Source organism: Lynx canadensis, chromosome E2 (genome assembly GCF_007474595.2).
Source record: "Lynx canadensis isolate LIC74 chromosome E2, mLynCan4.pri.v2, whole genome shotgun sequence".
Taxonomy (NCBI): domain Eukaryota; kingdom Metazoa; phylum Chordata; class Mammalia; order Carnivora; family Felidae; genus Lynx; species Lynx canadensis.
In genome coordinates, this window is record NC_044317.1 from 59,871,189 (window position 1) to 59,896,739 (window position 25,551).

At 42.2% G+C, this 25,551-nt stretch overlaps 1 protein-coding gene across 3 annotated transcripts in view; it reads left to right on the forward strand.

The window, feature by feature from the left end:
* The window catches only part of LOC115503495 (zinc finger protein 805), a 60,362-nt gene extending 39,518 nt beyond the window's left edge, over positions 1-20,844 (forward strand). For 2 of the 3 annotated variants that reach the window (XM_030299742.1, XM_030299741.2), the window contains exons 2-4: positions 1,047-1,173; positions 5,927-6,022; positions 14,697-20,844. In XM_030299742.1, the coding sequence (XP_030155602.1) occupies positions 1,047-1,173; positions 5,927-6,022; positions 14,697-16,315 (1,842 nt within the window). In that variant the 3' untranslated portion in view covers positions 16,316-20,844. Of the gene's footprint in view, positions 1-685; positions 724-1,046; positions 1,174-5,926; positions 6,023-14,696 lie in introns of those variants that run through there. The other variant, XM_030299740.1, reaches the window with a different exon arrangement.
* The last annotated feature ends 4,707 nt before the right edge of the window (positions 20,845-25,551 follow it).

The following is a 25,551-nucleotide window of genomic DNA, read 5'->3' on the forward strand; positions in this document are numbered from 1 at the left end:
CTGAGAGTGGAGTAGCCGTGTTACTTATATTTAATTCGTGGATCTGATTTGGTCACACGCAGAAAGGTGGTCTTGTATGTGTTGAATGTCTCAGAAGACTGTAGAATATGGTGACTGAAGTAACATTAACAAGGCAAACTACATATGCAGTGTTTTTTGTTTCTTTTTTTTTAGATTTATTTATTTTTGAGAGACAGAGCACTAGTGGGGGAGGGGCAGAGAGAGAGAGAAAGAGACAGAATCCAAAGCAGGCTCAAGGCTCTGAGCTGTCAGCACGGAGCCCTACGCGGGACTTGAACTCACGAACTGTGAGATCATAACCTGAGCTGAAGTTGGACACTTTAACTGACTGAGCTACCCAGGCGTCCCTCCATATACAGTGTTTTTAAGTCACTAGACCACATTAGTGGAAACAAGGTGAGTTAAGAACTGGGGACTTGAAAAAAATTTTTTTTAAAAAGGTGGGGCAGTTGGGTGGCTTAGTAGGTTAAGTGTCTGACTCCTGATATCAGATGTGAACTCACAGTCGTGGAATTGAGCCCAGTGTTGGGCTCCTCGCTGAACAGGAAACCAGCTTGGAATTCTCTCTCTCTCTTTGCCACTCCCCCCCCCCGCCCCAATAAATAAACATTAAAAAAAAGAAGTGGGTACTTACAGTCACCTTAACGAAGATGTGAAGCCCTCAGCATGGGGCAGGCAGCGAGCACGACCAGGGAGGCTCAGGTACTGCCGTTGTCACCAATGCTGTTATTGTCATTATTCACTCATTCCTCTGACGTCCTGGGGCCCATGGTGTCTGCATCTCCCAGTCCACCCGTCACTTCCATTGTCTTGTGTGACCTTCCGGTGGCTCCCGTGGAGGAGGCTTCTCCCTTACACTGCTGTGTCCGCCCTCACCTTGAGCCCGGCACGGAGCTTGGCGCTCACGAGGTTCTTGGCGATTCGAGCCTTGATCACTCTGTACCTTTATCAGGGATGTAGGGATGAGGCCCGATCCCGTCCAGCACCCCAACACCAACACGCTGCTACCTCTGTTTGACATCCAGGTATCTGTGACCTTCGACGATGTGGCTGTGACTTTTACCCAGGAGGAGTGGGGGCAGCTGGACCCGGCCCAGAGGACCCTGTACCAGGAGGTGATGCTGGAAAACTGTGGACTTCTGGTGTCTCTGGGTAAGTGCTCCCCACTCCACCCTAGGGGGGAACCTGCCACCTCGTTGTCAGAGGACCTTCTGTCTCCAGGCGTGGCCCCCAGATTCCGCACCTCTGCGTCTTTGCCTGTTTCTGTTGTTTCTCTTCCTTACTCTGCTGCGGGGCTGTGTGGGGTGTCCTTGAGGCAGAAATGGCCACCTGAGCCCGAGCTCCTCTGGACCTCTCGCCCCAGTGCCCGGGACAGACTGGTCTCCATCTGAGGTCCTCATTTCACATTCCAGAGGGGGAGCTGACGGGCTAAGCCTGGTTGGCTCAAGTGTCCTCAGCAGGGCCAGCAGGTCAGGGAGTGATGGGAAGTTCTCCGGGAAGGGAGGGAGTCAGGTCTCCCGGAGGCCTTTGCCTTCAGCACCGACAGGTATTGTTGTAAACGAGGTGATCCCAGTGACGGGGCTTCTCTGTGCTCACGTGCCCTCGTGGTTGTCACTTGTTTCCAGGGCCGGGATCGTCTGCCGGGACGAGAGAGGCGGTTAGAGTAGTGCTTCTCGGCGGGTGGCAGTTTTGCCCCCAGGAGCCATTTGGCAACGTCTGCGGGCACTCTGGGTTGTCGCGCCTTGGGTGTGGGTGGAACTGGCATCTGGTGGTTAGAGGCCGGAGATGCTGGAGACCTCCTTCGATGGACACGACGAGCCCCTCAACAAGAATTATCCCGCCTGCAGAATCCAGGGTGCCCAGTTGAGAAACGCCAGCTTAGATGTTTCTCTGCTTGAGGTTAGTCACCACGAGGCCATTCGATCTGAGACCCCAGAGCTTAGGGGAAGACGTGCCGATTTTTGGAGAACTGGAGTTAGGTCTCAGTGAGAAGAGGCAAAAACAAAATTAGAGAAGTTTGATAGATTAAATATTTTGTAACAAAACGTTTACAAATAGAAAGTGCAGGGGCGCCTGGGTGGCGCAGTCAGTTAAGCGTCCGACTTCAGCCAGGTCACGATCTCGCGGTCCGTGAGTTCGAGCCCCGCGTCGGGCTCTGGGCTGATGGCTCAGAGCCTGGAGCCTGTTTCCGATTCTGTGTCTCTCTCTCTCTCTCTCTCTGCCCCTCCCCCGTTCATGCTCTGTCTCTCTCTGTCCCAAAAATAAATAAACGTTGGAAAAAAAAATTAAAAAAACAAATAGAAAGTGCATTTGGGCCCTGCTGAGCTCTTCTCTCCCCTTCCGTGCTCTCCCTGAGCTCCCCCTGCTCTGGCTGTGCGGGGCGTCTGGTGGTTTCCTGCGCACACACCTGGCTCGGGCCTCAACTTGCTGTTGTGTCTGCCTGGTGAGTGTTCGTGGACATTTCAGCCTCTCAGACGGTGACCCTTCTGTGCGCGGTCCCCGCCTCCTCGCCAGCAGTGTCCTGACCACCAGATCTTATGCAGGGCCCTCCCCCATCCCTGTCGCTTTCTCTCATCATCCCGGTTATGGCCTTCTAGGTTAGCGGTCTCAAGCAGGGACGATGTCGTCCCTGAGGGACACTGGGCAGTGTTTGTAGACATTTTGGTTGTCGCCCTGGGATGGGGCTGAGACAGGCACGTGGTGGGTGGAGACCTGGAGTGCTGCCAAACATTCTTGGAACGCACAGGACAGTTTCCTCCCTGTCTTCCCTGCAAAGAAGTGTCTTGACCTGGGGTGCCTGGGTGGCTCAGTTGATTAAGTAGCCAACTCTTGGTTCCGGCTCAGGTCATGATCTCGCAGTTCATGAGTTCGAGCCCCACATCGGGCTCTGTGCTGACAGTGCGGAGCCTGTTTGGGATTCTCTCTCTCTCTCACTCTCCCTCCCTCCCTCTCTCATGCTCATGCTTTCTCTCTCAAAATAAATACACTAAAAAAAAAAAAAAAAAAGTATCTTGACCTAAATGTCCATTGTATAGAGGTTGAAAAACCCTGTGGTCACAGGGTGCATGGACACTTCATCAGCTGACATTGAGGGACACCCTGACATAATCATTTCATGGAATGATTAATGCCTCCTGATTATTGTTGAGGAAAAATCTGGGTTCAGTGCTGAATCTTAATGCCTTACCTGCCTCCCTCGAGTAGGCAGCATGAGCTCACTGGGAATTAAGATGGTTTTGGTTTCATTGCTGCGTCTTCAGGGTGACCTGCCTTCAAGGCCAGTGACTCCGGTTTCCCACTTACTAGAGTGATACAGATTCCCTTGTTGAAGGAATCTAAGCAAAATAAAAAGTGGGTCACTTTTAGGAAAAGTGAATAATAATAGTCACAGCCTGTTCAGGTCCTTGGAGCGCTGTCCCAGGCACTGTTCCTGCTTCACCCACACAATCTCATGGCATCGCAGTCCTCCGGAAGTCTTGGCCACTACAGTGAGTCCCTCAGACAGCTTAATTTACTCAGTCTGGAACGAACTTCATTTTATGAAGCTGTTCTCTATTTTTTTTTTAATTTCTTAAAATTTACATCCAAATTAGTTAGCATATAGTGCAACAATGATTTCAGGAGTAGATTCCTTAATGCCCCTCACCCATTTAGCCCATCTCCCCTCCCACAACCCCTCCAGTAGCCCTCAGTTTGTTCTCCATCTTTATGAGTCTCTTATGTTTTTGCCCCCTCCTTTTTTTATATTATTTTTGCTTCCTTTCCCTTACGTTCATCTGTTGTGTCTTAAAGTCCTCATATGAGTGAAGTCATACGATATTTGTCTTTCTTTGACTAATTTCGCTTAGCATAATACCCTCCAGTTCCATCCACATAGATGCAAATGGCAAGATTTCATTCTTTTTGATTGCCGAGTAATACTCCATTGTGTGTGTGTGTGTGTGTGTGTGTGTGTGTGTGTGTGTGTGTGTATAACATCTTCTTTATCCATTCATCCATCGATGGACATTTGGGCTCTTTCCATACTTTGGCTATTGTTGATAGTGCTGCTATAAATATGGGGGTGCATGTGTACCTTTGAAACAGCACACCTGCATCCCGTGGATAAATGCCTAGTAGGGCAATTGCTGGGTCGTAGGGTAGTTCTATTTTTAGTTTTTTGAGGAACCGCCATACTGTTTTCCAGAGTGGCTGCACCAGTTTGCATTCTCACCAACAATGCAAAAGAGATCCTCTTTCTCTGCATCCTCGTCACATCTGTTGTTGCCTGAGTTGTTCATGTTAGTCATTCTGACAGTTGTGAGGTGGTGTCTCATGGTGGTTTTGATTTGTGTTTCCCTGATGATGAGTAATGTTGAGCATTTTTTCATGTGTCGGTTGGCCATCTGGATGTCTTCCTTGGAGAAGTGTCTATACATGTCTTTTGCCCATTTCTTCCCTGGATTATTTGTTTTTCGGGTGTTGAGTTTGATAAGTTCTTTATAGATTTTGGATACTAACCCTTTATCTGTTATGTCATTTGCAAATATCTTCTCCCATTCTGTCGGTTGCCCTTTAGTTTTGCTGATTGTTTCCTTCGCTGTGCAGAAGCTTTTTATTTTGATGGGGTCCCAGTAGTTGATTTTTGAGCTGTTCTCCATTTTTTGTTGTTGTTGTTGTTGTTGTTTTCTGTAGTAAAAATCCTTTTTGTGTTTCATGTCGATGACAGTGTATGATATTTGATGTTTCTGTAAAGGTCATATGTGATAGTATCACTGCATAGGATTTTCAGTTTTATTATTTTTGAGTAGTTCATGTAATGTTGAAGTCTAGAGTCCCTGAGTCTGTCCTTCCCCTGGCCCCAGTTCTCTGAGGACGACCTCACCTCCACCCCCCATTTGGTCTGGGGCTGCTGGCCACACACAAGGGTGTTGCCGTTTCCTCCTTAGTGTTGTGTTTAGGAGACAAAGGCCCAGAACCAGACCCCTGATGTTCAATCCTAGCTCTGCCCCTTAAAGCTGTGGCTGCAGGCACATGACTGCACCTGGGTGTGCTCGCTGGTAACATGTATATACTTCCCCAGATACTCATGTATGTACTTCCCCGGACCGTAGCAAGGATGAATGGGTAACTTTTGAACAGAGCTCAGAACAATGCCTGGTGTGAGCAGGTGGTGTGCAGGTTAGCAGTTAAGAACCCCTCTGACAGTGTCTTATCTCTCGTGATCCTCATCATCCTCACACGGGGACTCAGCACTTCCGGAACGGTGTTGTGTAGCTTTGTGGTAAAACGGCATAGAGAGCGGATATGGCTGGACTTGGGTGTCCGTTTTGGCCCAGCCATTCACCAGGTCTGTGCGCTCTGGCAAATCCCATGATTTGCCTGAGCGGTAGTTTCTTCATCTACAAAGTGGTGCTGGTTGCAATTTGTACTTGCTGAGAATGCTGTGAGGAAATCCTGAGATAGAATCCTCATTTGGTCCATGGCCTATAGGAAGAACAATACAAAACTTTGCTTAGGATTTAGAAAAAGACCTAGATCAATGAAGACAGATAGCTTGTTTTGAACGAATAAGTCAATATTTTAAATATGTCAGTTGTTTCAATTACTCCGTAAATTTATTTCAGTTTTGAAATGACATAATGCATTTGAGATGCTTGACACAGCCCCTTATGATTATGTTTATCTATGATTACACTTTATATTTTGACATTTATGATTAAACTCTATATATTGGTTTTTGACTTACTGTGAGGGAAAGAAATCTCCCTGGCAGTATGGCCTGCTTTTGGTTTCTGGGTTTGCATGTTAGCGTTTTGTGTGGATGGAAGGAGCTTTATTCTAAGGTCTTCTTTACAGACTAGATTGAGAGGTTTAATTTGTTTTCCCAAAAATCCCAGTGCCTTCTTTCTTTCTCCGTGACCAGGGTGTCCCGTCCCCAGACCGGAGCTCATCTGCCAGCTGGAGCGCGGGCAGGAGCCGTGGACGGCGAAGAGAGGCCTCTCCCAGAACACCTATCCAGGTAGGAGCCAGGATGTGGGCGCGCGGGAGACCCTGCAGGCTGGAGACCAGGCGGGGACCGCGGGCCCTGGTTCCCCGGGAAGCTTCTCGTTCTGGCCTCTCTGGTGGTTCGGAAGCCGGGGAACCCTTTGACCCAGAGTCCGCGTGCCCGGCCAGGGACCCGTAATGTCTCCCTCCGTCCACCTGCCAAGTTTCGGTGGCAGGTTGGGGACCGGACACGGCCTCAGAGAGCCGCTCAAGCCTCCCCCCGCCCTCAGTGCCTCTCTGTGGCCGGCGTCCCCAGGTCCTGTGCAGCCGTGTCCCGCCCGGTGCATCTCCCGACTCGGTTCCTTATGCCACCACCTCCATCAGCCCCGCCCCCATGCTCCCTGCTCACTCCCATCATCTTCCCTGCGGGGGCCGCTGGCCTCCCCACCGCTCTCCACGTCTGCGTGGTGCCTCTGGTCGGCTTGGCTCCAGGTCCTGCCTGCGCTTCCCCAGGTGCTCAGACTCTGTTCCAGACGGCTAGCACTTCCCCAGCCACGGACGTGTCCCCTTGCGACCGCGGCGTTGACAGTGCATTGCGCCTCCTCCCCCGCTTGAGCCTCGACCCTTCCACACCCACTCGGGCTCTCGAGTCTGCAGCTGCGCCTTCCGTCCAGAGGAGGGGGTCTTGCCCTTGGCCCCGGGGCCGCTTCCTGAACCGGAGTCCAGAGCACCTTTTCAGGGGAATTATTTCCTCCTTCGTTTTGTTTGTTGTGTAGCGTAACTTCATCCTTTCTGTACTCCGTGTAAAAATAGACCCAAGTTCCTTACCGTTGAAGAAGGTCAGTAAGTTCCCGGCTCACTTGGCTCCCATCCGCTCCCCGCGCGCTCACGTGCTCACTGCTCACACAGGCGCTGTCCAGAGCCGTCCAGGTCCCCGGAGTCATCCCCGCAGCGGTCCTCCTGCCTGTGGTTACGGCATCTTTGATGTCTGCTGGAGTGAGGTTGATGGATTCCGGGCTATGCAACTTCCACGTTTTTCCTGGATAATTGCCAGTGTGTTCTAAAGGGCACGCACCCGTTTACACTTCCACCGGGAACGCATGGAAGCTCCTTCCACCCATACCTTGCCCAGGACCCGATTCTCTAAGGCTCCTCAATTTTTGACACTCAGATGAGTGCAAAACTGTGTCTCCTGTGGTCTCCATTTATTTCTCTTTCATTGCGGAGGAACTTTAGCACCCGATCGTAGGATTATTGGTCAATCTGTATTTTTTTTGAAATATCCTTTCATGATAAATACCTATTTTTCTATTAACTTGTTTGCATTTTCTTTTTGATTTGTAGGGATTTTTTGTATATTTCTCATTTTATCCTTTTTTTGTAGTAAAATATCCATAGCATAAAACTTAACATTTTATCATTTTTAAATATACAGTGGTGGCATCAAGCACGTTCATAATGTGGTGCAACATCACCACCTCTATCTCCAAAGCTCTTCGTTGTGTAAAATTGAAAGTCCTTCCCCATCACACAATAACCGCCCCCAATCTCTCTGCCCTAGCCCCTCGCAACCACAATTTTACTTTCTGTGTCTGATTTTGACTACTGTAGGTACTTCATATCAGTGGAATGATACAGTGTGTGTGTGTCTTTATGACTGGTTTATTTCACTTAGCGTAATGTCCTCAAATCTCATCCATGTTGTAGCGTGTGTCACAATTTCCTTCCTTTCTAAGGCTCGGTGACATTCCACATCCCACACTTTGCTTATCCACTTATCACTCGTTGGACACTTGGTGGCTTCCATATTTTAGCTATTGTGAATAATTCTGCTGTGACATGGGTGTACAAGTATCTTTGAGAACCTGATTTTAATTCTTTTGGCATATGTCAAGAAAAATTGCTGAATTGTCTCGTAATTCCACTGTTTAACTTTTTGAGGAGCTACCGTACCGTTTCCACAGAAACTATGTGATTTTACATTTCCACCAACATTGCGCAAGAGTTCCCATGGCTCTACATGCTCCAGTATTTGTTATTTTCTGATTTTTTGATAACCATCCTAATGAAGTCGAGATGATAACTTATTGTAGTTTTGATTTGCATTTCTCTAACGATTAGTGATGTTGAGCATCTTTTGTGCTTACTTACCGTGTGTGTATCTTCTTTGGGGAAATGTCTAGTTCAGGTCCTTTGCCCATTTCTGTTATTGGGATTTTTTTGTTTTTGAGTTTTAGTTCTCTATATTCTGGATGTTAATCCCTTATCAGATACATGATATTAATCCCTTATCAGATATATGATGAGCAAATATGTTCTCTCATTCTTTGGGTTATCTTGCTCTGTTGATAATATCTTGATGCAGTTTTTTAATTTTTATGAGCTCCAATTTGTTTCTTCTTTTGTTGCCTACGCCTTTGGTGTCATATCTAAGAAATCATTGCCAAATCTAGTGCCATGGAGGTTTTGCTCTGTGTTCTCTAAGAATTTTATAGTTGTAGGTCTCACATTTAAGTCTCTGATCAATTTTGAGTTCATTTTTGTATATGATGTTAGATAAGGGTTCAATTTCATTCTTTTGCATGTAGATACTTAGTTTTCCAAGCACCATTTGTTGTAAACAGTGTCTTTTTCTCCATTGAATGGTTTTGACACCCTTAATCAAAAATGATTTGATGATATATACTAGAGTTCATTACTGGCATCTTGATTCTGTTCTCTTGGTCTATGTCTGTCTTCATGCCAGTACCATACTGTTTTGATTACTGTAGTTTTGTAGTAAGTTTTGAAATCAGGAATTTAGAGTCCTTCAGGTTTGTTCTTTTTCAAGATGTTTTGGCTATTCAGGGTCCATTCTGATACTATATAGATGTTATGATGGATTTTTCTGTTTCTGCCAAAAATGCCTGGGATTTTGGTAGGGATTGCATTGAATCTGTAGGTCACTTTGGATTATATCAATATCTTTAAAAAAAATTTTTTTTAATATTTTGAGAGAGAGAGAGGGAGACAGTGTGAGCAGGGGAGGGGAGAGAGGGAAACACAGAATCTAAAGCAGGTTCCAAGCTCTGAGTTGTCAGCACAGAACCTGACGTGAGGCTCAAACCTCCCACGGACTGTGAGATCATGACCTGAGCCGAGTCAGACACTTATATCCATATCTTAACAATACTAAGACTTCCAGTCCAAGAATATGGTATGCGTTTCCATTTATTTACATCTTTAATTCATTTTAGCAACATTTTGTAGTTTTCATTGTATCTCTTTTACTTTGTCATTTAGATTAACTCCTAAGTATTTCATTCTTTTTGATGCAGTTGTAAGCAGGCCTTTTTTGTAATTTCGTTTTCAGATAGTTTATTATTAGTATATAAAAATGCAGCCGATTTTTCTGTGTTGACTTTGTATCCTGCTACTTTGGTGAGCTCATTCTAACAGTTACTGTGTGTGGCATCTTTATAGTTTTCTACATATAAGATCATATTATTTGCAAACAAAGATAATTTTGCTTTTTCCTTTCCAATTTTGCTGCCTTTTATTTCTCTTTCTTGACTAATTCCTCTGCCTAGAACTTCCAGTGTTACGTTGAATAGAAGTGGTGATAGTGTACATCCCTGCCCTGTTCCTAATCTTAGTAGAGGAAAAGCTTTCAGTCTTTCACCATTGTGTATCATGTTTGCTATGAGTCTTTCATTTATGACTTTCATTGTATTGAGAAAGTTTCCTTGTATTCCTAGTTTGTTGAGTGTTTTTATCATGAAAGGATGTTGAATTTGTCAAAGGCTTTTCAGCATTGATATGATTGTGTGGGCTTTTCCCTTCATTATATTAATGTGGTGTATTCACATTTATCAGTTTTCATATGTCAAATTGCTCTTGCATTACAGGAATAAACCCCACTTGGTCATGGTGTGCAGTCCTTTTAATATACTGCAGTTTGCTGATATTTTGTTGAGGAATTTTTGCATCATTGTTCATAAGGGATATTAGTTTGTAGTTTTCTTGTAATGTCTTTGGCTTTGGTGTCAGGGTACTAATGGCCTTAATGAGTTAAGAAGTGTTTCTTTCTCTTTAATATTTTTGAGGAGTTTGAGGATTGCTATTCATTCTTCTTTTAAAATGTTTGGTAGAATTCATCAGGGTAGCCATCAGGGCCAGGGTTTTTCTTTGTTGGTAGATTTTTTTTACTACTAATTCAGCCTCCTTACTAGTTATAGGTTTATTCAGATCTTATGTTTCTTCCTGATTTAGTCTTCATGGCTTTTGTGTTTCTAGGAACTTTTCCATTTCATGTAGGTTAAACAGTTTGTTGATGTACAGTTCATAGTACTCTCTTATAATCTTTTTCAAAAATACTTCTGCAGGGCACCTCAATGGCTCAGTCAGTTAAGCGTCCGACTTTGGCTCAGGTCATGATCTCAAGGTTTGCGGGTTCAAGCTCCACTTTGGGCTCTGTGCTGACAGCTCAGAACCTGGGGCCCACTTCAGATTCTCTATCTCCCTCTCTCTCTGCCCCTCCCATGCTCTCTTTGTGTCTCAAAAATAAATAAACATTAAAAAAAACTAAACATTTCTGCAGAATTGATAGTAATGTCCCCACTTCCATTTCTGATTTAGTACTCTGAATCTTTTTTTTTTCAGTAGCCAAAAGGTTGCCAATTTTGTTATCTTTTCAAAGAACCAACTTTTTGTTTCATGGATTTTCTCTATTTTCTTATTCCCTATATCAGTTCTCTTTAATCTTTACTATTTCCTTCCTTCCCCTAGCTGTGGTTTCAGTTTGTTCTTTTCCTACATCCTTAAGTTGTCTTTAGTTTGATTTGAGATCTCTTTTGTTATTTAGCATTTATAAGCTATCAATTTGTAAGCATTTATGGCTATAAATTTCCCAGTTAATGCTGCTTTCATTGCATCCCATAAGTTTTGATATGTTAAATTTTCATTTTCATTAGAAATGAATCATAGTTTATGTGTTATCTTTTTAAACCTATTGAGACTTAATTTGTGGCCTAACATGGTCTGTCCTGGAAAATGTTCCATGTACACTTGAGAAGAATGTGTATGCTATTGTTGTGGGGTAGAATATTCTGTATATGTCTGTTAGCTCTAGTTAGCTTATTATGTTAAGTCCTCTATTTCCTTACTTCTAGTTTGTCTGGTTGTGCTATCCATTATTGAGAATGGGGTATTGAAGTTTCCATGTATTACCGTAGGATTGTCTCTTTCTTCCTTCATTGTGTCGCTTTTTGCTTCATACGTTTTGATGGTTTGACATTAAGTATATGTCTACAATTGTTATAGCTTCTTGCTGTATTATACTTTTTATTAAAACATAATGTCCTTTATTGTCTTTTGTAATCTTTTCTCACTTAAAGTCTATTTTGTTTGATAATAACATAGCCACTTCTGCTTGCTTTTGGTTTGTATTTCCATGTAATATCGTTTTCCGTTCTCTCACTTTTAATCTATTTGAGTCTTTAGATCTAAAGTAAGTCTCTTGTAGACACATATACTTGGATCACGTGTTATATCAATTCTGCCAATCTCTGTTTTTTATTATTATTTAAAAACTTTTTTAAATGTTTAATTTTTTTGAGAGAGTGCATGAGTGCGGAAGGGGTAGAGTGGGGGGGACAGAGGATCTGAAGCAAGCTCTGCCCTGACAGCAGCGAGCCTGATGTGGGGCACAGACTCACAAACTGTGAGATCATGACCTGAGTCGAAGTTGGACGCTCAACTGACTGAGCCGCCCAGGCACCCCCAATCTCTGTTTTTTAATTGGAGAGTTTAATCCATTTACATTTAAAGTAATTACCAATACAGAGAGAGTTCTATCATTTTGATACTGGCTTTTTATATGCATTATAGATTTTTTTTTTGTTTCTCATTACTGTCTTCTCTTGTGTTCAGTTGACTTTCTGTAGTGAAATGTTTAAATTTTTTTTTTCAACGTTTATTATATTTTTGGGACAGAGAGAGACAGAGCATGAATGGGGGAGGGGCAGAGAGAGAGGGAGACACAGAATCGGAAACAGGCTCCAGGCTCTGAGCCGTCAGCCCAGAGCCTGACGCGGGGCTCGAACTCACAGACCGCGAGATCGTGACCTGGCTGAAGTCGGACGCTTAACCGACTGCGCCACCCAGGCGCCCCTGTAGTGAAATGTTTAAATTCCTTTCTCATTTCCTTTGTGTATATTATCCCTAGCTGATTATTTGTGGTTTCCATGGGGATTACATTTAATATCTTAAATTTATAACACTAATTTGATTTTATATCAGGAGAAGAAATTCTCCTTTACAGTTCTGTTCTCACCTCTTTTAGTTGGTCATGTTACCACATTACGTCTTTATATATTGTATGCCCTCAATTTTTTTTTTTTTTTTTTTTTTTTTAATTTTTTTTTTTTTCAACGTTTATTTATTTTATTGTTTGGGACAGAGAGGGACAGAGCATGAACGGGGGAGGGGCAGAGAGAGAGGGAGACACAGAATCGGAAACAGGCTCCAGGCTCCGAGCCATCAGCCCAGAGCCTGACGCGGGGCTCGAACTCACGGACCCCGAGATCGTGACCTGGCTGAAGTCGGACGCTTAACCGACTGCGCCACCCAGGCGCCCCTGTATGCCCTCAATCTTAATAACTCTTTTAAACCCATTAGTCTCTTGAATTATGTAGGAAACTAAATGTGGAGTTACAAACTGAAGTTACAGTAACACTACTTTTTAGATTAGTACAGTTTTTTAAAATTAGTCTCCTAAATCATGTAAAAAACAAAAAGTGTAGTTATAAACCCTTGTTAAAATAATAGTAGCTTTTATAATTGTTCATATATTTACCTTTATTGAGATCTTTATTTTTTAATATGGCTTTGAATTGCTGTCTAGTGTCCTTTCATTTCTTTTTTAAAATTTTTTTTTTAACGTTTATTTATTTTTGAGACAGGGAGAGACAGCTTGAACGGAGGAGGGTCAGAGAGAGAGGGAGACACACAGAATTTGAAACAGGCTCCAGGCTCTGAGCTGTCAGCACAGAGCCTGATGCAGGGCTTGAACTCACGGACCGCGAGATCATGACCTGAGCGGAAGTCGGATGCTTAACCGACTGAGCCACCCAGGCGCCCCGTAGTGTCCTTTCATTTCACCCTGCAGGATTTCCTTGAGAATTTCTTGCAAGACAGATCTAGTGATAACAGACTTCCTCAGATTTTATATATGGGAATGACTTAATTTCTTTCATCACTGTTAAAAGAGTTTTGCCAGATATATGATTTTTTTTAAGTTAATTTATTCATTTCGAGAGAGAGGGAGAGCAGGGAAAGGTCAGAGGGAGAGAAGGAGAATGAGAATTCCCAAGTAGGCTTCATGAGATCATGACCTGAGCTGAAATCAAGAGTCGGTTGCTTAACTGACTGAGCCATACAGGCGCCCCTGGATATAGGATTCTCGGTTGACAGATTTTTTCTGTTTTCTGGCCTCCCGAGTTTCTGATGAGAACTCTGCTGATAATCTTATTGAGAATTTCTTGTATGTGACAAGTTTCTTCAAGCTTGCTATCAAGATACTCTGTCTTTGGCTTTCACAAGTTTGATTATAAGTTTTATTGGTGTGAGTCTATTTTAGTTCATTTTTCTTGGAGTGCATTGATCTTTTCGGATATTTAAATTGATGTCTTTCATCAAATTTGGGACGTTTTCAGCCATTTATTAAAATATTTTCTTTCACTATTTTCTGGGAATCCCACAGTGAGTGTATTGGTTCCCTTAGTGGCTTATCACAGTTCCATTAGGGTATTTTCACTTTGCTTAAATGTTTTACTTTTTTTTTTTCCTGTGTTTGGACATAATTTCCATTGTCCTATATGCTGATTCTTTCTTCATCCTACTGTAATCTTCCTTTGAATCCCTGTAGTGAAGTTTTCATTTCAGTTATTGTACGTTTTGGTTTCTATTTAGGTTTCTTGCTCTTTGCTGATACTTCCATTTTGTTTATATATGGTTTTCTTGACTTTCTCCATATCTTACTTTAGCTCTTTGAGCTTCTTTAACATAGTTGTTGTAAATCATGTCCAGTACATCTGCATCAGGTGTATTTTAGGACCAGTTTTGGGAGGGGTTCCAAACATGAGCTACTATGTCCTCGGGGACTTGTTACCCTTCTGGCGTTGATGTAGGGCAATACATGCATGAAGTATTGGCAGCCTAGGAATTTCACTTGGCTTGAGGGTCCAGAGTTTTATTCACTGCTATTACATAAACATAATTGATTGGATCATTTCCTACCTGACTCCTGCCCCTCCCCATCTCTTTCCAGAGGCCTAGTTGCTATCTTCTAGCCCAAAACACAAATCCTCTAATTACATGGTTGGACTTTTCTCGTGTGGTCAAGCATTGCCCTGAATCATCTCTTAAGCGAACTATCTGAGGTCGTATATAAGTTATCCATTTGCATAAATATCCAATCTGGAATTGACTGTGTCTCCCCTCCAGCACTTAGTCTTCTAATCCAGCCATTCCCCTGGGTCTCTCTCCCTTTCATGGTGTCAACAGTCCGAGGACCAGGAAAGAAATTGTTATCCTGGGATTCAGAGGTGGCAAGACACAGAGACACTATTTTCATCTTCATTTTTTTTCTGTTCATTTCACTGAAATGCTCGTTTTTCTCCTATGTTGGCATTACCAACAGACCTATTTGTGTATTGGATTTCTTTCAGGTGACAAAGGAAAACCCAAGGCCACAGTATCTGCCATTGGTGAGCCAGCCCTGTCTGAGGGCACCCCCGTCCAGGAACAACTAATACAAGGAGTTGCAGGAGACTCCCAGAAGCGCCAAACCAAGGATCAGGATGGGTCATTGGAAATGCAAGAAGGACATTTGAGACCAGAGATAGATCCCCAGAAGGAGAAACTCCCTGGGAAATCAAGCTCTGAAGATGGCAACATAGGGACAGCTGATAATGTGTGTTCAAGAATTGTACAGGAGCCAGTTCCTCTGCGAGGTGCTGTCCATGACCATGACTCGTGTGGATCAGGTAAAGATCCCATGATTCAAGAAGAAGAAAATATCTTTAAATGCAACGAATGTGGGAAAATTTTTAACAAGAAACGCCTCCTTGCTCGACACGAGAGAATTCACTCTGGAGTGAAGCCCTATGAATGCACTGAGTGTGGGAAAACCTTTAGTAAAAGCACTTACCTCCTCCAGCACCACATGGTCCACACCGGGGAGAAGCCCTATAAGTGCATGGAGTGTGGGAAGGCCTTCAACCGCAAGTCACACCTTACACAGCACCAGCGGATTCACAGCGGGGAGAAGCCTTATAAGTGCAACGAGTGTGGAAAGGCCTTCACCCACCGCTCCACTTTTGTCTTGCATAACAGGAGCCACACTGGAGAGAAACCCTTTGTGTGCAAAGAGTGTGGAAAAGCCTTCCGAGATAGGCCAGGTTTCATACGTCACTACATAATCCACAGTGGTGAGAATCCCTACGAATGCTTCGAGTGTGGCAAGGTCTTCAAACACAGGTCCTACCTCATGTGGCACCAGCAGACTCACACTGGGGAGAAGCCCTACGAGTGCAGCGAGTGCGGGAAGGCCTTCTGTGAGAGCGCGGCCCTCATTCACCACTACGTCATCCACACGGGGGAGAAGCCCTTCGAGTGCCTGGAGTGCGGGAAGGCCTTCAACCACAGGTCCTACCTCAAGAGGCACCAGAGGATCCACACCGGGGAGAAGCCCTATGTGTGCACTGAGTGTGGAAAGGCCTTCACCCACTGTTCCACTTTCATCTTGCACAAAAGGGCCCACACTGGAGAAAAACCTTTTGAGTGCAAAGAATGTGGGAAAGCCTTTAGCAATCGTGCAGACCTCATCCGACACTTCAGCATCCACACCGGGGAGAAGCCCTACGAGTGCATGGAGTGCGGGAAGGCCTTCAACCGCCGCTCGGGGCTCACGAGGCACCAGCGGATTCACAGTGGAGAGAAACCCTATGAATGTGTCGAGTGTGGGAAAACCTTCTGCTGGAGCACAAACCTTATTCGACACTCCATCATCCACACCGGGGAGAAGCCCTATGAATGCAGCGAGTGTGGAAAGGCCTTCAGTCGCAGCTCCTCCCTCACTCAGCATCAGAGGATTCATACTGGGAGACACCCCGTCAGTGGCAGCGCAACAGAAGTGGGGAGACCCTTCACGAGCGGGCAGTCCTCGGTCAACCTCCAAGAGCTCCTGTTGGGGAAAGACTTTTTGAATGTAGCCACTGAGGAAACCTCTTACTCAGAATCTGATCATTCATACCAAAGAGAAACCCCTCAGTTTTCTTCCCTGTGAGAAACCCTTCTGTTGCAGGATATGTGTTGTCATCTAATGAGTCGTACTGGAAATTCATCCAGCCTAGAGCCTTATTCTACAACTGAGAACTCATCCAGGGAGAGACCCAGCGGTTATGTGCATGTAGGAAAACCTTCAGCTGTATCTTTTCCTTAATTTACACTGCAGTGTTATCTCAGGAATTTTTTTTTCCTTTTTCTTTTTTTTAAGGAGACTTAGACAATGAACTGCAAACACATTTTCTTTCAGACTTCCTTGCCAAGCCTTTGGCACTTTGTCATGGATTCCTTAGTTTACTTGGCAGGAGGAGGGTTTTGTTGAGAGGGAAAGGACTTAGACTTTTTATATGTCTTGTATATACATTCATTACTGTCCAGTGTCAAGAGAGTTAGTTGAGGGCAGGTTTGGAAACTTTCATGAATGTCTTCTCTGTTCTAAAACATTGTCTCTGTTCATAAGGAGCTTAATTTTTGTGAGAAATGTAATGGCTAAAGCCATCAAACACTTTTATATTTGAGGAGATAAGAATACACCTATGAATGGGCACATTTTATTTTACCAGTTAAGACTGTTTAAGGCTTTGATTTTTAAAAAACAAACATTTTCTTCATGCGGCTTTAAGGAGCTGATACTCAGACATTTTCTTGGTCCTGTACTATTAGTTTACTTGATTGCTGTAATTAGGTGGTAAATATTTTAGTTGCATAAAATGATCTCTCTTTATTCTTCTTATTTAAAACTGATTTAGCACTCTCATTACTCTGATTTTCCACATAAAGTTTTGGAGAAGCTTGTCTATTTATGAAAAAAAGTATCAAATTTCGATAGAAATTGAGTTAAATTGTCAGATTAGTTTGTTAAGAATTGTCTTCTTTATGGTGTTGTATCTTCCAGTTTATGAACATGGTATGTCTGTACACTTATTTAAGTATTGCTTGATTTATTTCATCAGTGTTTTATAAATTTCAATAATACGTCCTGAATGATTTTTATAAAGTTTATATCTAGGTGGTCTTTTTTCTTTTGATAAATGGATTGATTTTTAACTTTAAGTTTCCACCCAAGTTTTGGTAGTATACAGAATTGTAATTAATTTTTAGATGTCAGTTTGGTATCCTACAATCTTTCTGAACTGTAGGCATTTATTTGTTTTCATAGACTGCTTGGGTTTTTTTACATAGAAATACCATCTGCAAATAGAGGTAGTTTTATTTCTTCCTTACCATCTGTCTACTTCATTTTCTTTTCCGGGACTAGCTGGGGTTTCCAATACAATATTGAATAGTAGTAGTAAGAAAGGCTATCCTTGTCTGGTTTCTGATATTAGGGGGGAAACATTCAGTATTTTGTCAAGTATGATGTTAGTATAAGGTTTTCTTCATAGAAGTTTCTTAATCAAGTTTAGAAATTTTCCCGTATTCCTAATTTGCTGTGGTTTTTTGTTGTTGTTGTTATTGTGAATGGGTGTTGAATTTTGTCATACGCTTTTTCTCTGCCAATTGATACAATCATATGTTTTTTTCTTCTGCAGCTTGTTGATATGATGTATTACATTGATTTGAGTTTTGAATGTTGAAGCAGCTTTGTATTCTTGAAACAAGTCCTACTTGATTGTAGAGTGTAATTATTTTTATATATTGTATTGCAGTATTCAATATGCTAGTATGTTGAGAAAGTTTTCCTCTAATTTCATGAGTGATAATGATATGTAGTTTTCTTCCTTTTGTTCATTTTTGTTTCTTTGGTTTTTGTCTGTGTTTGGTACTGTCATTGGTTTTGGTGTCTAGATGATAGTGGCTTCCCAGTATGTATTGGGAGTGTTCTTTCTTCTGTTATGTGGAAGACAGTGCATAGAATTGGTTTTATTTCTTCCTTTAATGTTTGGTAGCATTCTCCAGTGAACCATTTATGCCTGGAGATTTTTCTTTTGGATGCTTTTTAATTATGTATTTATTTTATTTAATATGTATAGAATTGTTCAGAATATCTATTTCACATTGGATGAACTTTTGTAGTTGTCTTTTTCTAGGAATTGTTCCATTTCATCTAAATTTTCTTTTTTGTTTCAAGTATTCCTTTATTATGTTGTTTATGATGGAAGAATCTGTACTTATATCTCCTGTTATATTCCTGATATTGAAAATGTGCCGGTTATTTTTATTTTTGTTAATCTCAGATGTTTATCAAATTTTTTTAATCTTTTTAAAGAAGCAGCACTTTATACCACTGTTTTTTCTCTATTATCTTTTTGTTCCTAATTTCACTGATATGTCTGTATCGATCTTTATTATATCTGTTCTTCCACCTGCTTTGGTGGTATTTTCCTCTGTAGTTTCTTGAGACGGATGTTTTGAATACTGATTTGAGATTTTTTACTTTTCTAATGTAAGCATTACATTCTATAAAGTTCCCTCACAGCACTTTCCTTACAAGTTTTAATATATTTTAATATCATTTCATTTGGTTCTAAGAATTTCTTTAATCAAGACTTCCTCTCTAACCCATAAATAATTTAGAAGTATGTTGTTTAATTTCCTAGCGTTTGAAGTATTTCATGCTCTCTTTGTTAATCACATCTAGTTTGTTTTATATTTGATTTGGCTGTTTAAATTTGTTGAGGTTTGCTTTATGACCCAAAATATGGTTTATCTTGGTGAATGTTATATAAGTTGGCTTGAAAAGAATGTGTATTCTACTGTTGTTAGGTGGAGTTTGTATAAATGTCCACATGATCCTGTTGGTTGATGATGTTATTCAGATTTTCTAGGTCCCCACTGATTTCTGTTTAGTATTTCTATCAAGAGCTGAGAGAGGGATGTTGGAAGTCCTGCAGTATAATTCTGGAATTGTCTTTCTCCTTTTAAGTTCTATCAGTTTTTGCTGTATTTGAAAGGTCTGTTGTAGGTGCATACACATTTAGGATTGCTAAATCATCTTAGTGTATTGACCCTTTTATCATTATGTAATGTCTCTTTTTGCCCCTGTAACTTTTCTTTGGAATATACTTTATCTGATTTAATATAGTCACTGTTGCATTTTTGGGTTAATATTTTGCATTTTTTGGTTTATGTTCTTCCATAATTTTATTTTCAACCTTGTCTATATCATTACATTTGAAGTGAGCCTCTGTGAATAGCACGTATTTGGGTAACGCTTTCTTTTTACCCATTTTCCTGACTTCTTTTTTATTGCTATACTTAGACCATTTAAATTTAAAATGATTATTGATATGTTAGGGCATAAGTCGGCTAGTTTATGATTTGGTTTTTCTTTGTTGCCTGTTTACTGTTCCTCTGTTGTTTTGGGGTTATTTTTTTGTCTTGTTTTTTGCTTTGCCTTCCTGTGGGTTACTTTAATTTTTAGAATTCTAATAGATCTATCTGTGATGACTTTGAGTATAAGTCTTTGTATTTTACTGTTTTTTTAGGTATTGTTTCATATATATGTAATTTATCACAGCCTACAGTATCAACATCTTAGCACTTTGATTGTAGAAACCTTAACTTTCATTGGGTCCTTTTACAGAAGTATTTCCTCTTCATACACTGAGCATCATATTGGATGATGTTCGTTTTTGCTTCAACTATCAAACAATTTTTACACAACCCGTGAGAAGTGTAACGTGTTTACCTATATTTTTATCCATTCCATTGTTCTTCTTGAAATCTCAAGATATTTTTTTTCCTGTTAAATTTCTTTTTTTGCAAACTCCTATACGGATCTTCCTTGATTTATGATGGAGTTACATGTCAGTAAACCCATCGTAAGTTGAAAATACCATGGTTAAAAATGCATTTAGTACACCTAACCCACTAAGCATCACAGTTTAGCCCAGCCTTTGTTAAACATACTCAGAATGCTTACGTTGGCCTACAGCTGGGCAAATCATTTCACACAAAACCTGTTTTATACTAAAGTGTTGAATATCTCATGTAATTTATCGAATACTATACTGAAAGTGAAAAACAGTGATTGTATGGGTACTTAACATACACAGCCCAAAGTACACCAGGCCTAAAGAATGTGTGAAATGAGGAACTAAAATTAATTGCTGGGTAATGGGGGTGCTAAGGTGATGGGATCATCAGTCTCTTTTTCTTATGAAAGAGAGTAGCTGGTAGAAGGCACCAGGGCATCAGCGTTTGTTGATGGTGTAGCCAGTATCGTGTTCCTTAGGAAGATAGCAGGTTTTGACTGTGCAGTTTGTTTCTTCTTTTCATTATATATTTCTGTGTAGCAAGCAAGACTACCCTGTATCAGCCTGTCAGCTCTTGGTAATGTCTTGTAACTGACATCCATTTCTTCTAATATCCCTACCCACTGCTGATAGTAGCAGTTACCTCTATCCGTTTGTTTGCTGTGAACTTTCTTGGTGCTTCATGCGTAACTTATTCTGCCTAAACTTCTTTCTTTCTTCCCCCAGTCTGATTAGCTTCTCAATAGAAAGCTTTTCAGCCTTGAGGCGCCTGGGTGGCTCGTTAGCTAAGCGTCTGACTTCATCTCAGGTCATGATCTCACCTTGCGTGAGTTCGAGCCCCACGTCGGGCTCTGTGCTGACACCTCAGAGCCTGGAGCCTTCTTCAGATTCTGTGTCTCCCTCCCCCCCTGCCCCTCCCCTGCTCACGCTCTTCTTCAAAAATAAATAAACATTAAAAAAAAAGTTTAAAAAAAGAATAGAAAGCTTTTCAGCCTCAATGCCAACAAGCTCAGGAATATCCTCATTTTCAGTGTCCATTTCTGGCTGTTACCCAAGCACTAATACCTTGTTACTTATTATTTCTTCAACAGCAGAATCTTTAAAGTCTATGAATGTGTTCACGTATCTTCAAAACTTTCTTCTTTCGTGCGTTGCTATGTGACTCTTCCTGTAGTGATGTTCTGGATAGCATTTAGAATGTGAAAAACCTTCCCCAAACTTGGCTAGATTCAGTCACTCAACAGCCAGCATAAATGACATAAATAGTATACTTTGAACATAGCTGTTTAACCTTGGTTCATTGATTGACTGCAGTTGTGTTTGGTGGCAGATACACAATCTTTATACCAGGATGCATGTCCTTGAAATACCGGGGATGACCTCAAGTATTAGATCAGAAGAACCTTGAATGGGTGCGATGTTGTCTTGCCTACAATATTCTCTTGACTGTGGAATAAAGCAGTTCAAAAACCAGTCTTTAAACACTGCTAATGTGATCCAGGGTTTCTTGTTATGGTGATAATAAATGGGAAGCATATACTTGCTCACATTCTTGAATACTCTAGGGTTCTCTGAGTGGTAGAGTAGAAAAGGCTTTTAATTTGAAATATGCAACATTAACACCCAAAAGCAGCATTACATGGCCTTGCAGTGCCTTGAATCCTGGCACTGTCTCGGGCTTTTGACAAATGTATGTGTGCCCCAGCATATACTTCCAGAACAAGCTCGTTTTACTGACATCAAATATTTGTTCTGGCAAGTATTTCTTATCCACAAGTATCTTATGCAACTCTTTCTTAAAAGCTTCAGCACCGTGAGTAGTGGCGCTTGCTGCCTCACTGCTGACCTAAATATTATGAAAATTATGGTGACTCTTGAAGCATTGGAACTCTTATGACTTTCTGTGAACATTTGCATGCGTAGGACCATTAGCATGCTCTTCTAGTGGATTGAAAAGACTTCTTGCATTAGCCTGGATTGGCAATGTCAGCAGTATGCGCTTCTGCATTTGGTCTTCTATCCATGTGACAAGTAATTTCTCCATGTTCCCAGTTGGCCCCTCTCTTTTCTTTGTGATGACAATGGATTTAACCAATACTGACCATTAACATGGCTGACTGTTGATTGAGAAAGTCCTAACACATACGAAGACTTGCTTCATGCTAGGCAATTATATTGAGTTTCATCTCAAGAGTAATTGCCTTCCTCTTCTCGTAGAGTAATTGCCTCCCAGAAGCAGGAGACACAGATGGGTGTTTTGTAGACATGATGGGATGCGAAAACACAAAACACAATGTCCCCAAACGCCGGCAACACAGTATGATGTAGAGTTTCAGTAGTTTACCCTTGTGATTGTAGGGCTGACTGGGAGATGTGGCTGCTCCCAGCACCAAAAGAAAGTATTACACTGCCTTTTATTAATCAGAGAAAAAAATCAAAATTTGGATTTGGAAGTACAGTTTCTGCTGAATGCGTATTACTTTCACAATATCATAAGGTCAAAAAATCATGAAACCATTGTAAGTCAGGGATCATCTGTAATCAGGTAGGTCTTCTAATGACAAATGTTTCTGTTTTCCTTTTTCTATAAATGTCTCAGTCTCCTTCATTCTAGTAGGATATTTGTGTGGGATATAGTATTTGGAGTCAGCACTTTTTTAGTACTTGAAAAGCATGTTATTTCCTTCTGTTCTTGGTTGCAGATGAGAAGTCTGCCATTTTGACCCATTGTTCTGTCTGTAATGCATCTTTCTGTCAAGCTGTTTTCAGAGTGGTTTTTTATTGCATATAGAGTTCAGAAGTTTGATTATGATATAACCTGGCATGAAATTTTGAGGGGTTTATTCTGTTTGGTGTTTGCTTAGCTCTTTGAATCCGATGACGTATATGCCCTTTGCCAGTTGGCAAGATTTTTAGGTATTAATTCTTCAAACATTTTTTCAGCCACACACTTTCTCCTCTCTTTCAGGACTCTAATAACACGAGTGGTAGATCTTTTATTCTTGTCCCAGAAGGTCCTCGGACACCTACTCCCTCACCCCACTCTGCTTTCTCCTTGTTGCTTAGGTTGATTAATTTCCATTGATCTCTTTGAGCTCACTGAATCTTTCCTCTCTCCTATCTAATGTAGTATTGAGCTCACCCAGTGAATTTTCATTTTGGTTTTTGAATTTTTCAATTGTTTTCATTTCTCTTTGTTTCTTTTATACATCTTCTATTTCTCTGCCTAGTTTATAGTACCAAAGAAGGACTCTGAGAAAATAGGCAAAATTGTGTAGTCCAAAGTCATATTTTCTGGTGGTTTATCTTGAGTTGGAATAGAAATCCCGAACTGTGTGGAGGAAGGAAAGGCCTGCAGTCTTCTGTGCTGGTTTCCATAAATATTTCTGAGAACAGACACTGAAACATAAGAGTGAGTGATCTGTATAATGTGAAGAAGCAATTACCATTAATTTATATGGAAAAACATTTTTAGCATTCCCAGACCCCAAAAATAACTCCTCTTAGGCTTTTCTTAGGACATCTTGGTCACAGATGCACAAAATAAATCGAGATAAAGCCGGAATGCTCACAGACACAGTTCACAGCTATGGTGGCTGAATGCTGAGATGGCATAGTTCCTGGGGAAGGAGCTTGGTGGTTCCAGTCTTGCTGCTCGGGGTGTGTGCTGTCTCTACAAAACGAATGCTTTTCACCTTTTCCGGTAAAAGTGAAAATCCTTGTTGGGTTTCTTTCGCTTAGTGAAAACAGGTTGCTAATGTAGGTCTTTTGTGAAAAGCAATGCAGTGTAAGTGAACTTCTGAAGAGCAGGAGATACCTGCAGAGCCTCAAAGGGGAAAGAGGTCTCTTCTCTCCAAGGATCACTCTTGCTCTTCGTGGTTGGACACATCCCCCAATCCCCAGCTTGTCTAGGACCTGTTCGAATTTAGACCCTCACCGCTTGGTCTTTAACTTCTCCCTCTTAATCCCTTTCTATCCTCTTAATCCATGCCTGTGTTCCAGTCTCTAGTCTCACCCCCCGACACACACACTTCCTGCGCCACGTGCCCGGTGAGCTCCGCCCTCTCCTCTCGCCCAGACACACCCTGTGCAACAGTTCTGTCCGCTGTCTGGCCTCCACCACTGGCACCTGACTGAAGCGAGTCTCACAGAGTTCCCTCTTGTGCTCCCACGCCTCCCCCCGCCCCCAGCCTGTTATTGGGCCTTTTACTGCTGCCCGCCTCTTTGACTTGAAGGCACTTTCCTGGTTTCTGTGACTTCCTGCCCCTCTTCAGAGGCCCTTTGTCTTCTTCCGTCTGTTAAACGGTTGTGCTTCTCAGGATCCGTGCGTCGCCATTGCTTTCTCACTGTGAGGGGATCCCTGAGTGAGTTAACCCCCCGCCCCCGAGGCATTTTACTGTCAGTGATCACAGAGTTCCCTCACGTCCTTGTCTCCAGGTTGAATGTTTCTCTCTGGTCATCGTTCCACACCTTGTCGGTATTCCTACCTACTGAGCCTGTGTGCGTGTGTCATGCGGCCGTGACCGTCACCACGAGGATGCACCCATAATGGTCCTGACGGCAAGCAGACGTGGTGTGTTCCCGTGTATCAGTCATCGTTTGCAGCGTTTGACACACAGCAACTCTTAGCCTTTGCGACAGGTCCGTGGTAGGTGACGTTCTCCCCATTTGACAGATCAGAAAACTGAGGCACAGAAAGGTGAAGGAATTTACCCAGAGTTCTACATTCAGGTAGGAAGTATGAGATTAGAGATCTGAGGTCAGTTAGGGTGTGTGTAGGGTCCATGTCCATATCCTTTCCTATATTCCTTCTTACAGGATAAGTCTTTGTTTTCCTGGTCATCATTTTTACTAAATGGATCAAATTATGCTCAAAATCCCCTTTTCTCTTTTGACTGTACACCTTGGCCATCCCTTCAGGTTGAGTGAGATAAACCAAACTTACTCTTATCGGCTGCATAGCCTATTATAGGAAATGACGGAAAACCTCTGGGTTTGAGGTGGCAGGGAGGTAGAAGAGGGCTACGGGAGGCACTTAGTTTTGCACCTCGTGTTTCAGGTGCCTGAGAAATATCTCTGAATCCCACTGTGTTCTGTCCTCTTGCCCGAGCTGCTTACATTGTAGCCATTTTCCTTTCATCATCCCGGTGTCCAGCCAGTGTCTCATTTTGTTGTCTTTACCTTTTATTTTCCTTAGTAGACACTTAATGTACGTGTGTCTTAGTGAATGGTCACACACAGCAGTGTATCTTTATTACAGTGTTTGGGTCCCTCACACAGTGTTTATACAAAGCTGTGTGTATAGTTGGCACAATATATAGCATACGTTGACCTCGGAGAGAACCCACATGGGCCTTTATGGCCAGATCTCTAAGACTTGAAAAGTCTGAACAAATGGTGGTGTTGAAAGTCCTGCAGGCTACCCTGGGGGTAATGATTTATTAGGAAGGACTCAGCATATACTCAACGGCTACAGTTTATTACAGCAAAAGGATATACAGCAAACTCAGACAAGGGAGAAGGACTAAAGTTCCTCAGG